The sequence below is a fragment of the Notothenia coriiceps genome, unplaced genomic scaffold (assembly GCF_000735185.1).
Source record: "Notothenia coriiceps isolate Sejong01 unplaced genomic scaffold, NC01 NC01_scaffold00010490, whole genome shotgun sequence".
NCBI classification, from domain to species: Eukaryota; Metazoa; Chordata; class Actinopteri; order Perciformes; family Nototheniidae; genus Notothenia; species Notothenia coriiceps.
The window spans coordinates 3,649-18,320 of NW_011343191.1; the positions used below are offsets into that span (position 1 = coordinate 3,649).

The 14,672-nt window shown below is 40.4% G+C and overlaps 1 protein-coding gene across 1 annotated transcript; it reads right to left on the reverse strand.

Moving 5' to 3' along the window:
• Nucleotides 1-3,513: 3,513 nt before the first annotated feature.
• On the reverse strand, nt 3,514-13,290 carry hhipl1 (HHIP-like 1). Its single transcript, XM_010771752.1, has 9 exons — nt 12,894-13,290; nt 9,520-10,166; nt 9,311-9,454; nt 8,774-9,102; nt 7,944-8,070; nt 6,845-6,990; nt 6,653-6,734; nt 5,363-5,445; nt 3,514-5,254 (listed from the first exon to the last, which is right to left on the reverse strand). Exons 1-9 carry the CDS (start codon nt 13,182-13,184, stop codon nt 4,695-4,697), a joined length of 2,409 nt encoding a protein of 802 aa, XP_010770054.1. The 5' UTR covers nt 13,185-13,290; the 3' UTR covers nt 3,514-4,694.
• Nucleotides 13,291-14,672: the final 1,382 nt, after the last annotated feature.

Consider the following 14,672-nt stretch of genomic DNA (forward strand, 5'->3'; position numbering starts at 1 on the left):
TTTCTCCATAGGATTTGGAAAATAGCTGGAATAAGGTCTGTGGTTGACACAAATTGAAGAGACGGATCACGTTTTGTTCTACGACATTAAATACATCAGCTGTGACCCCACTGGTGATTTGTGAAGAGTTCACATGTCTGAAAAACGATGTTTGTTAACAAGTGGCTGAATAGGACTACAGAAGTTGTCGAGGCCCTTTTACGTCATTACACCTAACACTTAAACACTCCTCTAAGTTTGTTTGCCCTGTTCTGCTTGAAAGCAACTACCTGCCTCCTGCAAACTGTTAAAACAAACGTTTCAACTTGTAACATTTTGAATTTGTAGTTTGGAATATGGATCTTAAGTTGGCGTGACGTTGAAGCAGCGACCCTGCTGTAGTTCGTTTATTGCATAACGTTAGTATTTTGCTTCTGGCGACTAGATTTATTATTAGAAAATTATAAAAGTAGGGTACACATGTGGATATTATCCGGCTGAACAAAACGTGATCCGTCTCTTAAATGTGTCTCAACCACAGACCTTATTTTGAGCTATTTTCCAAAATCCTATGGAGAAATTGCATTGCGTTTTTGTCGAAGGAACCGGAAGGGGTTTACTTCCAGGTTTTAGGACACGTCACTGTGGCACTCTATGCCCGACTGTTTTGGACGTAATATGGTCGGTGTTTACATTAGCATCGCTAACACTCAGAGTTAACCTGTACTGAAGAGCATGTGTGTGAAGAAGCAGGAAATAAAAAGGAACTCACCTTGTGGTATAACCGGCAAGAGAGAAAGCCTTTGAGCTCTACTGTTTCAGAAATAATCCTTGATCTAATAATCCTTGTGTTTCATCCCTGCAGCATTCTAGACAGTATCTGCCAGGTCCCGCATGAGCCGGCATAAGATCAGCCCCCTCTTATTAAAAAATGCTCACTTAAAAAAAAAAAAAAGCTTTATTTATTTATTTTTTATATAGCCTTTATTTATACAGGTGAAAATCTCATTGAGACACAGGGTCTCATTCTCAAGAGAGACCTGTTTATACCCAGAATCAGCACTTTTGAAACAGGAATTGAAATAGAGGGATATGAGGCCTGGCTAGAATGGGTGATCTGTTTGGCTTTTTGACCAAAACTCTTCATAGACATGTTTTTTATGTATTTGTATATATCTGAAACCTATGCTATTGCCTAAAAACAGCATGATAGGTGACCTTTAATGAAAGTACTGAATTTCAGATGGAGGAAACAATGCTAAGACATTGGAAATTAGATTTCCCTTTTATGATTGCTCTGCCTAAAGCTTTGTTATTTTGTTAAGAAGATTTTGATCAGATATTCATAAATCAGATAATGCATGAGCCACATACACCTCACAAGGTTTGTTACATGGTGTGAGGTAAAAACAACATTTAAATCCACTTCAATTAAAGGATCAGAGGGTCTTCAGTGGGTTGAAAGATGATAAACCCTTACACAGCTCCAGTTTAACAGAGAAACACTCTGGAGTCCTGCTGAAAACACGTCTGTTTTTCTTAGATCCCGGAGAGCTCAAGTTCTCTTCAAACACCAGCCAGACGTGTGTTTCAGCACTAAATGTGGAGTTAAGCCTTCAAATAATTCAATGTCATTACGGTTTCATGTCCTTTTTCTCTTTGTGGAGAATGAATTATTACTGGACCATCTGGGTGACAGACTTACACTGAGACTGCACCTTAATTATTCATGTCTAAAAACATCTGTTACTTCTTTTGTCCAATGGCAAACACATGGAATTATTGTGCCTCCACTACTCAAATTAGAAGCTGGGCATAAAAAGTTTTACCTGATTTCCCCCAGGAAAAAAGTAATCTGATTCGGATTCTGACTCTGAAAAGACAACAGTGCCACCTGTTGGCATGACACCAGAACTGTAGCAAGACTGACTGACTGTGTACTGACTGTGATGCAGGTTTTGCTTGCATTATGTCAAAAAAGAAGGGCTTCTTTATTCTATTTGAACAATGCCTTTCTTTTTGTCTCCACAAAACACAGTCATGTCCATGTGTAATAAGTTGGGGTAACACCATAAAGCAAGGGAATTAAGCTTCTCTCATCGTGGTATAGCACTTTTGGGCTGATAGAGGTAATTAGGATGGTTTTATTGATGATGATATATCATTTCCGACAGAATAAATAAAGTATTCTGATCATGTTCCAATTTTGCCCCTTTAAGTTTCCAATGATATAATGGCAGATAAAGAACACTGTGACACACAGGGGGCTAATGTCAGGCTGCATAAAGCAGACTGAAGTGCTGCATATTGGCAGGCTGAGGGCCACACATTGGCAGGCTGAGGGCCACACATTGGCAGGCTGAGGGCCACACATTGACAGGCTGAGGGCCACACATTGACAGGCTGAGGGCCATGCATTGGCAGGCTGCTGGGGGCTTCAGCTTGGCTCCAGCTCCTGAGGTTTGCTGCCCAGCATATCAATGGGGTTGAAACAGGGCACACATTCCTCAAACAAGAAGTGACTGCTGAGAATAAAAGGGCCTTCATTTACATCCCTCCACATCCTGCAAACATGGACGATTTGAGGCTGCTATCATTTTAAGGTTTTAACTATTTTTTCTAGACTTAATTTATCGTGGACTTTTTAACAATTTAAAGGAGAATAAAAAATTCAGCCGACATATTAAACTTTTAAATATCTATTCTGAATAAAGGGGTGCATGAATGAGTCCTAAAAAGCAGAAATTAGATGGCATTTAAGCACATTCTGTTGTCTCGTCTTGAACTCAACAAATGTTTGTATGAGTTTTGGTGAGAGGCCAAAAGAAAGGCTGTGGTTAACACAAACTGAAGAGATTTTCACTGTCAGTAATTACCCCACTGGTGAATGTCTGAGGCTTCTATCATGTGTCATTTGAAACAGTGACACAAGCTAACGGCACAAGTCCGCCGTTAGCTTAGCGGAGTAACGTTAGCTTTTCACTTCTGCCGATAGCATCTATGCTTAAATATTATAAAATTGGTGTCAATAGGAAATAATGCTGTTGAACAAAACGTGTAAATAGTTCAACATTATTTTTGCAATATTCCGAAATCCAATTGAAAAATATCATTGCTTTCTGTCAAGGGAGCCCTTGCGATGCTAACTTTCTACAAAAATCTATTATCACTGCACCACTTATTTTATACTGCTTTGTGTGCTAAGTTTTTTTATTTCAGTTATGCTAATATCCACAAGGTGCCAGTGTAGAGCTGCTTGTATTTGAACTGGCTGTAGACTTGGTTCAAAACTTTAGAATTGGCAGGCTTTATAGGCTACAGTTCAAGCTCAGCACAATGGTTATGTAAGCCAGGCTGAAATGTGCTGCCAGGCCCCAGCAGCTCCCAACTTCAGACCAAAGAGCAGCACTCTGAACTCTCCAGGAATGGGGGGGGGGGGGGGCTATAATGTGAGTTTACCTAGGCTCCATGATATATCGGTCATCTCTTGATTACATTGTGTATAGAATTGGATAAACTCTTCTTCAAACTTAATTTCGAACAATAAATCAATTTTTATTAATATGGCTCAATATCAAAAATTAATAATGTGTCTCAGTGGGCTTTACAGACTGTACAGCAGCAAGAATTCCCAAAGAAACCCCACAATTAAAAGAGGAAAATGTTATAAAAGCCGGAGAGAGTGACGTACAATAGATGTGTACAGCATTAACAACACAATACAATTACAACATAGACAATACAAAAATGATAATGCAAACATATGAGAAAGATTAACACACATGTGGTCCAGGCATAGGTATCATATACTAAATTGATGACATCATAACATACCCATACATTCATTCAGTGGGAATTTACTGGGAAATATGACATTCAGACTAACTGTCAAATATGTTTCGTAACAAATCACTGAGATGGTGCCACACATGTTTAGATGAAACATTCAACACTGTCATGGACAATTAAAAATAAACTACTATATAAACATTTAGAAAAGAATGGATATCACTACTGGCAGGTAAAACAAAAAGGGAAAGCCCACCCCTGCAAAGTGTTAGGTTACCTCATAAATAACCTCTGGAATGCTTTGATGATCTGCCTTGTCCCTAAACCTACATCACTTCCTGCTTCTGGGGTTCTGGGAACAATAAGTGCCATGCCCCTCATTCAGAGCATAATGTATTGTGGTTGCAGTGTAATCTACACGATTTCCCCCCTTACCCTTTCTAATGTGTTGGACTGACATCAAGACAAGGCACATTTTGGCTCATAATCTCCATTATAGCTGCTGAAAATAACATGGCACAAACTTAAGTGGTTATTTTGTGTGTTCTTTTTCATCGGAATAATTATTGGCGTTCACTTTTTTTGAGTTACCAACTACATTTTTTCATGATATCAAACAGCCAATTAACCCACAAATTCAGCTCCAGTCAGTTCTTTATCATACCCTGATCTTCATCAAATCAACACCAGTGTCAGGGCCACGGGTAGGGAGTTCCTAATCGACTTACAGCAGGACCTCCTCCTTATGATATCTCATTTATCGCAATGGGCTCTCGTCTCCAAAGACCATTCACATTTCTATTATCTTGTGCACATAATGCAAATATTCTTTTAAAAAAAGCTCTCCTGATTGAATTACATTTAGGATGGATTTTTAAAACAACAGGTTTAATGATGGTTGCTCGGATTTCAAAGCAGTCAAACATTTAGACTTCTATAATGTGGTCCGAGGTGCCACAGATCACCCCTGCGTCTTCATAGTGGGCACAGTTATTGGTCCCAACCCCGGTGTGTTGGCAGTCCAGCAGACCGGACTCTGTCCCGTCACACTGAACGTCATCCAGAAGAATCCGCAGATCCTTCCCTTCCCCGAACTCTGAGTTCTTGGCCGCTTTCAAAGCCCGTGTGAAGCCCAGTTGGCGGCACACCACTTCAGCGTTATTGATGTTCCACAGGTCGTCACACACGGTGCCCCACTCCCCGTTTACGTAGATCTCCACCCTCCCACGGTCGCTCTGGCCTTTTTCGTCCCCAACCAGCCTCACCATTCCATTTTGGAGCTCAGGGACACTCTCCGTTCTGGTTTGACCTTTTCTGCGTCTGCCTTTCCGCCTGGGGGGTTTGGTGGTTGTGGTTGTGGTTGGCAAAGGGGGGGTAGCACCATCCGGCAGTCCCAGACGGTCGATGAGCTCTTGGAGCCAGTCGGAGGAATCTGTGGGCTGTGGCTCAGGCTTGGCTTTGTGAGGTTGTTCAAGACCAGTTAATGCTAATGGGGAATGATGAAAAAAACATGAGCAAATATGAATAAAATCAGATTCATGTCACAGATTGAATTAGTTTGGAATAATTCAGTAGTGTTTGGCTATGGACTCACTTTCCTGAGGAACAAACTTGATGAGGTTACTTTTCACTCTGACAGGAAGAGGGTCATAGTGGCATTGTCTCGGTGGAGCGCGTCTGAAAAACAACCAAAAACAGTGGATAATGTTTGTATTATGAAAATAAGATCTTTGGCTTACAAAAATTACATTACACTTGTTAGACGCTTTTATCCAAAGTGACTTACATACTCAATACTGTGGCCAATCCCCACAGGAGCAATTTGGGGTGAAGTGTCTCAGGGACACAACGACATGCTGACTGCAGTGGGGTTTGAACCTGTGCTCCCCTGATTCGAACACCAACGCACTATTGCACTGCGCCACATGCCGCCAAACGTTTATGATACGTTCACGTTTCTTGAGCAGGATAAATTATGAATGAAAGCCAAAAGTCAAAAGCTAACAATAGTCTTTAAACAAACTAATTCTCGGTCGCATAGCACGGCTAAGCTAACGGCGGCTAATGTTCGGTGCGATGACTTTTAGTGGTGGTCTCATTTAGACGCTTGTTATCAACCGCTGCTTTTAAGACACATATAAGTTTCTGACATTCACCAGTGGGGTATTGGCTAAAATTCTTGTCATAGAACAAAAAGGTAATAAATAAAAAACACGTTAAAAAAATGCTAACTCATTCCCGGGTTTTAGGACTCAGTCCTTCACCACTCTACTGCTTTCACATTTCAGCCAGCACTGCTTTAATTTCCCCATCTCTACCACAAAAGAGACAGAGAGTATAACCTCCTCATTCAGCAGCACTGAGACCCTGAGAAAGCACAGATCTAATCTTTGATCCAGGTCCAGTTTGATCTCAGTACTGCACATCCCTCGGGCCGACAGAGAAGAATGACATGCCTGTGTTTGTAATTGTGAACAGATGTGTGTCTTACATATCCATTCCACAGAAACAGTATTAGGACTGTCCATACTCTGCACAGTGAGCAGTTATTGCACATGACACACGTGTTTACTGTAATCATGGTAATCTAGTGCGAAAGAAGAAAAGTAATGATTATGTTAAGCACTGTATAAAAACCCTGTTTCTGCCACAGCTTGGACTATTCCATACCACCCTTGTCAATGGACTGAACCTTACTAGTCACTAGTCTGTTAGATCACATTGTCTGACTGGCGGATTGGGTGGTGGTTCTTTGGAATGTGTATATTTTAATATACCATAACATATGTTTATTACACTTCATCATAGTGGGTCTAACAGAGGTCAGGAATATCTTACTGCAGCACAGTAGCAGTACATTATACACAGTGTGTGTAGTACACACCTTGAGGGGTCCACCACTTTATAGACGACTCCTGAAGGTGATGTAGCGCTCGGTACTCCAGTGGACATGAAGTAAAGCTCGCCTGATGGAAAGATCAACAAACTATTACATCAAAAGCATATTCCACAGGTAAAGACATTTCCAAATGACAGCTAGTGTGAGTTTGAGGATGTTTGTGTGTTCATGCGTTACCAGCTTCATCCTCTGCGAAGGAGATGATGTACTGGTGGTAGTTGTTGATGAGTCCAGGGAAGGCACAGGTCATGCCCTTCCCCATACAGACCTCATTGTACTTCCATTTCCCTGTGTTTCTGTCTTCCTGCAAACTCATCAAACGTCTGGGGAGGAAAACAAGAGTGTGTGAAACCTTTTAATGGAGCGTTGGGAGAGCTTTTAATCATGTACCAAGTAATACCAACTTCTACTTTTATGTTTACACAGATGTGGAAGAAGTACTCAGATCTTGCACTTGAGTAATAGTAGAAGTACCAGGGTGTAGGAATACTCTGTTAAAAGTAAAAGTCCTGCATTCAAAATGTTCCTCAAGTAAAAGTAGAAAAGTATTCTCATCAACATATAGTGAAAGTAGCGACAGTAAAAGTAGTCATTGTGCAGATTTATCCATTTCAGAATAATATATATGATATGTTTTATAATGATTGATCATGAAAGTGTTCTCAAAGCTGGTAAAGGTGCAGCTAGTTTGAATTACTTTGTATACTAAAGGGTAGCTTGTGGATTTACTCCAGGTGGAACTAAAATCGGAATTAACACTTGATTATATTTCACATCATTCATCCACATCTGTGAAGTAACTAAAGGTATTAAATACATGGAGTGGAGTAAAAGTACACAATTTAGCTCTGAATTGTAGTGGAGTAGAAGTACAAAGTAGCAAAACATTTAAATACACAAGTAAAGTACAAATCTCTCAAAATGGTACTTAAGTACAGTACTTGAGTAAATGTACTTACTTACTTTACACCTCTGTGTTTACGTGTATAATTTTTCCAAAGCATGAACTTGATTTTTACGATACAATGAAACATAAGATCAAGTCTGAATATTCTCTTGCATCACAGTAGCTCCATTTGCAAAACCATCAAGGACACATAGACACGAAGGAACAGATATTTGACCTCAATCACTGAGTACCATACTGTATATTGAAGGCCCTTTAATGTACATTTGATCCGAAACTAAACTCCCTCTTTCATTTTAAGAGTTACTGGTGCATTAAAGAGTGATTCAGTCCCACCGTATTAAATGCCTCTGATCACATAAAGCTTACCCGCTCATGAAGTCCCCAAATATGTACATGCCGTTCATGTTAGGGTATTCACAGCCTCGGTAAACATAGCCCCCAGTCACCGACTTGCCCATCTTGTGAGGGTACGCATAAATAGGGAGGACATCATCTGAGAAGAAACCCACAATTAAATATTTGTTTTACTGAGTTTCTCCTTTGTCTGTGCTGGCCATTTCTCTTTACAGTGAAGCCAATTCAAATAAAGGGCAATTCCTCATTTTGTATTATCAGCAGTAATAAATATGAATATTTGTGTTTATTAAAATAATTGTTCAGCCTTTTGGATTGTAGATATTCAGTGTCCAAGTAGTATTGGAAATTAACAGTCATGACACTAAATTGCCATGATTACAGTAGTATAGTAAATATCAAGAAGAAGAACAATGCAGTTCTAACTATTAAAGTAGACTAGAAGTTTCTAGTTACTCGATTTTTTATGTTTTTGAAATTTGTTTTATTGTTTAACGTCTTATATATATTATGTTGCATTGTTTGAGGAGCCTGGGACTTAAGACTTTCATTGCCCAAACTACACTGTAGCTACTGAGCATATGACAATAAAGCCTTTGAATCTATGAATCTTGAATCTAGTGGTAATCCAATCTAGAATATGGCAAATAAATCACGTCATAGGTTAAACTGATTGATGTTTTAATAAAAGAGGTTTCCTAGGGTAGACGATGGTCAATTGGTGCTTTCACAAAGTCCCTCCGACACCCGTTCGAGTTGGATAAGTTCTAATGATGAGTTCATGACCACTGTTTGAATAATAATATGTTTCCAAACCATTGGACTGACCAGAGCAGGCCTACCTAGCGAGCTGTTGAGACACAGCTTCTTATCGTAGCAGGAGAAGCCTTCTTTGGCTCTCCAGCCAAAATTTCGACCCTTCTCGATGATGTCTATCTCTTCAAACTTGTTCTGGCCCACATCCCCGCAGAAGATACGTCCTTTGCCCTCTTTGGTCCGAGGGTCCCCCCGGTCCACAGAACACCTCCACATATTACGCACACCGTAAGCATAAACCTCTGGTCGTGCCCCCCGATCATGTACAAAGGGGTTATCTGGAGGAATTCTGTACAACGGACCTCTGTTATTGTCCTCCACATCGATCCGGAGAACTTTACCCAATAGAGCCGACCTAAAATAGATATGGAAAAAGTCATATTTTATCCCAAATGCAGAGAAATGCGCATTTACTCTTCATAAGTCTACAGTAGACAAACATTATAAATGATGAATAAAATCAGATCTGACATCAAGAGCAAGAGTTTTTGAAATGTGGTTCAGTCCTTGTTATTTAAGATCATTTGAGGGTTTCAGTTTGTGGACCATTGTGTAATTCTTACTTGTTCTGGGCATTCCCATATTTCCCAAATGGATCTCCTGCCATTCCCCCATCGCCTGTGAAAACGTACAAGTAGCCATCATCTGTAAAGAGTAGTTGCCCTCCATTGTGGTTGGATGCTGGTTCGTCGATCTCTAGAATAACCCTGGAAGGAAGTGGATATCAGACAAGAATAGACCAAGTGTAGGACATGTGTTGGTCCCTACCTACCGCTCAGAGGCATGATCCACCACATTCATGTCATGGGCTGACACATGAAACTCACTGATCCTGATCCTCTCATCAAAACCCACCTCCACTGAGTAGTACACATAAAGCTTCCTATTGTACTTGTGCTTGGGGTGGAAGGTAAGACCCAGAAAGCCCCTCTCGTCTCCTTCCCATGAGGACGTTAACACTACCTTGGTAATGTTCAAAAATGGTTTCTCCAGTTTGGATCGGTCAGGAAGGTAGGCCCACACCAAGCCCACCTGCTCCGCCACGAAGAACCGGTGTGTGCCATCGTTGGCGTGCACCATCGCTAGCGGGTTCCTCAGCCCATTCGCGACTTCCTCCAGGCACAGCTGCAGACACCCATCCACGTCTGACTGGACCCGGCCCAGGTTCAGGGTGAGCTTCTGGTCGCTGAGGAGGTGAGGGTAGCAGTAGTCTGCGTCGTCCAGCTCCAGGTACCGGCAGAGACGGGTCTGGTCTTCTTTGACTTTAGCTATGTGTGGGTCGTCAGACAGGAGAGGGATGGTGGACCTGCACTTATTCCAAAATTGTGAGCAGTAGTCAGGACAGAGGCCAGGGATGGTCCTTATCGGGGTGGTGGGGTCTTCAGCATCAAATAGATGAGCTGCAAATGGAGAGCATTCCTGCGCAGAAAGGAAGAGAGATGAGGGATGAAGAAGAGACAATGAAGAGGCAGACTAAAGCACAACATCTTATCTAGAGTTAAACCTGTCACACCTTATGTAGTCCTTAAACCTGCAATAGCAAGGTTGCAAAATAAACAGTGACACAATATTTTATCACTACACATTTTAAGTTGAAGTTGTGAACTTGGTAGAACACAGTTACACATCCAGCAAATTTCCCTTGAAGTCATGTCTCTGCCACCTGGTGAGTGTAAGGCCAAATTCCAATCCGGGCCCTATACCCTCCCCAATCTCACCTTCACTTGTCTGCACATTTGCATGGAGGGTCTGCCCTCATTAGGCGTAGTTAAAAGCCAAGTACCAGGACGTGGAAGTGGGTTACCAAACTCTCAAACAACTAATTTAGCTGAGAGTGAGACTCATCCGGTCACAGAGCGGCATGGTGTAGAGGTCTGTTTGGAATCGTTCAATATTAAATAGTTATTTGCTGTGTTTTGTTCTTCATTACCTCCTCATACACACTCTGCTCACCAGCTTGTCTCTTTCTTTGTCTTTGCTGTTTGGTGCTAGGCAGGTAGTTAACAGTGGGTTAAGGTTATGGCTGCTGAAACATGGTTGATGATAGTAGTGAGAGCAAACTAGAACATTAAAGACATGGGCATTAAAACAAAACATCAGCTGAGTGTTAGTTTTACCTGGCATTATAATATTGAGTTCAACACCAAGATTCAACACCGTTCACATTGACAAGACTTTTGATCAATTGTTAGAATAAAACATCTTCGTAGGCAAATAAAAGGATTAGTTTTTTGGCCAGTAAACATTTGCATTTGACTAAAGAGGTAGAGATACGTGTACATGTATTTTTGTGAACCCTCGGATTGCTCCTGTAGGCTGAGCCCCTGGTGAGAATGTAAATGGGCATTAAATCTCAGAATGAACAGTTTGGCACTGAGTGTTTGCATGTGTGTGAATGGGTTCTTGAGTTGATAGAAGCCATAGGAAACATGTAAAATTATATAAAATAATATATGATAGATAACTGTCAACTAACTTATGGCACACTGTATGAGATGGACACACAGGAAGTGCACGCTTATGCATGCATGTATGTCATGAGTAGAAGTTGCAGAAAGCAATGGTGTTTGTCAGACTCAAGAGACAGTTTTTTTTTTTTTAGATGGGAAAAATAATAGTTCATTTGAAATAAGTATCCTAATTTAAAAGGATACATGATGTAATTGGTGGTTTCATGCCTGCAGATCACTGTAGTAAATAAGGCATATTTCTGAAAAATGTCAAACTCCTTTAAGGGGAAGGGCCCTTTTTGTGTTCCAAGTGCACACAACATCTTATAGTCCCAACAATTCATTGCTCAAACACCTTTCAAGAAGCTGGCACTTGATAAAAGCAATCAAACATTACATCAATGATTATGGAAAAAGAGGAAGAACTTCGTCCAAGAATAATTTGAACCCTTTTTCTGACCAGCAATCAATGAAGCAGAAACTTAAAGACACTAACTTCCAATATACCATATAACAGGGTTATAGTTTGCATGTCAACTGCAGCATAAGAAAGAGAAATACATTATTTCATACATAATTATTTCCAGTGGTAAAATAATCCAGGATTCACAGGAAACACATTCAAATATGTTAAAAATAATAACATGTTTTATGGTCTGTGGATCCTGGATGGTTTTACCACTACTACCAGCAAGTTCATTGGTATAGTTTTAATAAGTTCTGTTTCATAAAGCATTTAGTCAGTGGTGGAATGTAGAGGTTCATTTACTCAAGCTTAAGTACACTTTTGAGTTACTTGTACTTCTTTTGAGTATGTTCATCATGTTATGCTACTTTATACTTTTACTCCACTACATTTTTTTAAAACACATTCAGTTACTAGCTACTTTGCAGACAGAATATAAATCAACCAATATATCATTATGTATTATTAATGGCAGTGTTGAAAGTAACTAAGTGGATTTAATGAAGTACAATTTTGAGAGACTAGTACTTTAATGAAGTATTTCAATGTCAGCTAATTTGTACTCTACTACAATTCAGATGTAAATGGTGTACTTTTACTCCACTACATGTATTTAATACCTTTAGTTACTTTACAGATGTGGATGAATGATGTGAAATCTAATCAAGTGTTAAATCAGACTTTAGTTCCACCTGGAGTAATTCCACAAGCTACCCTGCAGTATACAAAGTCATTCAAACTAGCTGCACCTTTACCAGCTTTGAGAACACTTTCATGATCAATCATTATAAAACATATCATATATATTATTTTGAAATGGACCAATCTGCACAATGACTACTTTTACTGTCTGTGCTTTAAGTATAGTTTGATGCTAATTCAAGTAGTTTTAATAATTCATGATTCATTCTATCCCAGTGACAGCTCTGAGGGTCAGTGTTCTGTGTGTGTGTGTGTGTGTGTGTGTGTGTGTGTGTGTGTGTGTGTGTGTGTGTGTGTGTGTGTGTGTGTGTGTGTGTGTGTGTGTGTGTGTTGCTGTGTGTGTTGCTGTGTGTGTTACTATGTGTGTTACTGTGTGTGTTTTTGTGTGTGTTACTGTGTCTGTGTGTTGCTATGTGTGTTGCTGTGTGTGTTTTTGTGTGTGTTGCTGTGTGTGTTGCTGTGTGTGTTGCTCTTGGCTCGTACTACAGGCGGTGATGAAGAGGGTCTGGACGGAGACCTTTGCCCTACCTGGCAGATCATCTCCAGCACGAACCCAGCGCAGTTGGCATATCCATAATAATCAAAGTGATCCATGATCCGGTAGTACTTGGCCCTCAGTTGCTGGTCCTTCTCATAGTCGCAGCAGCCGAACTCCTTGTACATGACGCAGAACTGGAGCTCGCGCAGGGGTCTGAAGGGGGGCTTGAAGTCCAGACACTGGGGGTGAGGGGCTGCAGGTGCGACACACAACACCAGGACACACACCGTGAGGGCCCACAGGACCCCCAGCCCGCCCGGGACCCGGACACACTGCCTCATCACGGCTTGCGGTTAGGATTCTGCAGGATGAAGCGACTTCCGGTGTGCACTTTGCCCGTTTTATGGTCCTCTGACGTGGGGAACGTGACCCGCAGTGACTCGCGCTGTCCCGGGACAAATTGGCAGAGAGGGAGTCGAATAATACCAACACGAATAGCAGCAAGAGTTAATATCGCCAATATTAATTTAGAGTAATAGTTACACAATCAAAATCATCTCAAAGTAAAATGTAATAAAACCAAAACCGTCTTTGAGACATAGTTAATAACACAAGTAAATGACGGTAATGAAATCAACAATAGTTATAGTTAAGTCAGCAAAATGATCCCAAAAATAATAAATAACACCTAAATCATAGGTGCATAGACTAGAGTAATAGTAAATTATTGTAATAACATCGACAAGAGTTATAGTTTTTGATGGTAAATCAAAGCACGATATTGCTGTTTTTGTAGATTTTTGTCTCGGAGTGATATCTGTTGCAACCATAGGTTGCAACATGTTGATGTTGAATAATCATGCAGTTACTCCTGAATCCAGCAGATGGCGACATTAGCCCTCATTTGACCGTCTCCAGAACAGTCTATAATAATAACAATATGTTTGTCACTGCAGCAGGCATTGGTCAGCCATGGAAGAAGGAGAGATTCATGTATTTAAGAAGTCAATTGATTTATTAGTCTATAGAAGTGTCCAAGCAAAGTAGGCCCTCGTCCACCCTCTATATTTGATAAGGCGCACACATTTCAGTGAATGCACGCCACTCAGGATAAATAAATACATTAATTTAAAAGAAAGAAAGAGAGGAGAATAGAGTAAGAAATGTCTGCTGTCCTATTTCACAGACTTGTTTGAAATAAGCCTATTTAAGAAAAGGTTATCATGTTATGGTGCGCCCGTATTTATTCATAAATAACCCAATACAAATCTGTGCAATAACATAACCATAATACCAGTTGCACTTGAACAACAATCACACATTTACATTATAATATCAATAAAAACATTTGCAACAACATAACCATCTATACAGTTTAGGTGAAAATGTGAATGAAGCTACTTTACATTTGTATGCGGACGATACCGTTATGTACTGTGCTGGTCCCTCCATTAAGGAGGCTGGTGTTAAATTACAGGCTGTTTTTAACATTATTCAGACTTAGCTCGCTGAGCTTAAGCTTCTTTTAAATGTTGATAAAACCAAGGTAAAAAGCTAAAAAAACACCAGAGCCTGTTTTAGATATTGTTACTATGCAAGGACAAGTACTCAAAGTGGTTACCTGTTATAAATACCTAGGTATCTGGCTTGTGTTTTGCTTGTTGGTCTATTAATGAACTGACTCGTGCTCCATGCTTAAGTGTTAGCCAAGTTTTTTAATGAAGCTCTTGTTCGGGTCCCTTACCGTACATCTGTATTCAAACATAGGTCACAACTATGTGGCGACACCTTGTGATAGGAGTGTGTAGTTGGCTGTCCAACTTATTGAA

Excerpts from the sequence above, each read along its gene's own strand:
- hhipl1 (XM_010771752.1), bottom strand. The coding sequence starts at position 13,184 with ATGAGGCAGTGTGTCCGGGTCCCGGGCGGGCTGGGGGTCCTGTGGGCC. Across the intron at positions 8,071-8,773 it reads GTGTCTCAACAGCTCGCTAG|ATGATGTCCTCCCTATTTAT; the intron begins GTAGGCCTGCTC and ends GTTTCTTCTCAG. Across the intron at positions 6,735-6,844 it reads CTTCGCAGAGGATGAAGCTG|GCGAGCTTTACTTCATGTCC; the intron begins GTAACGCATGAA and ends TCTTTCCATCAG.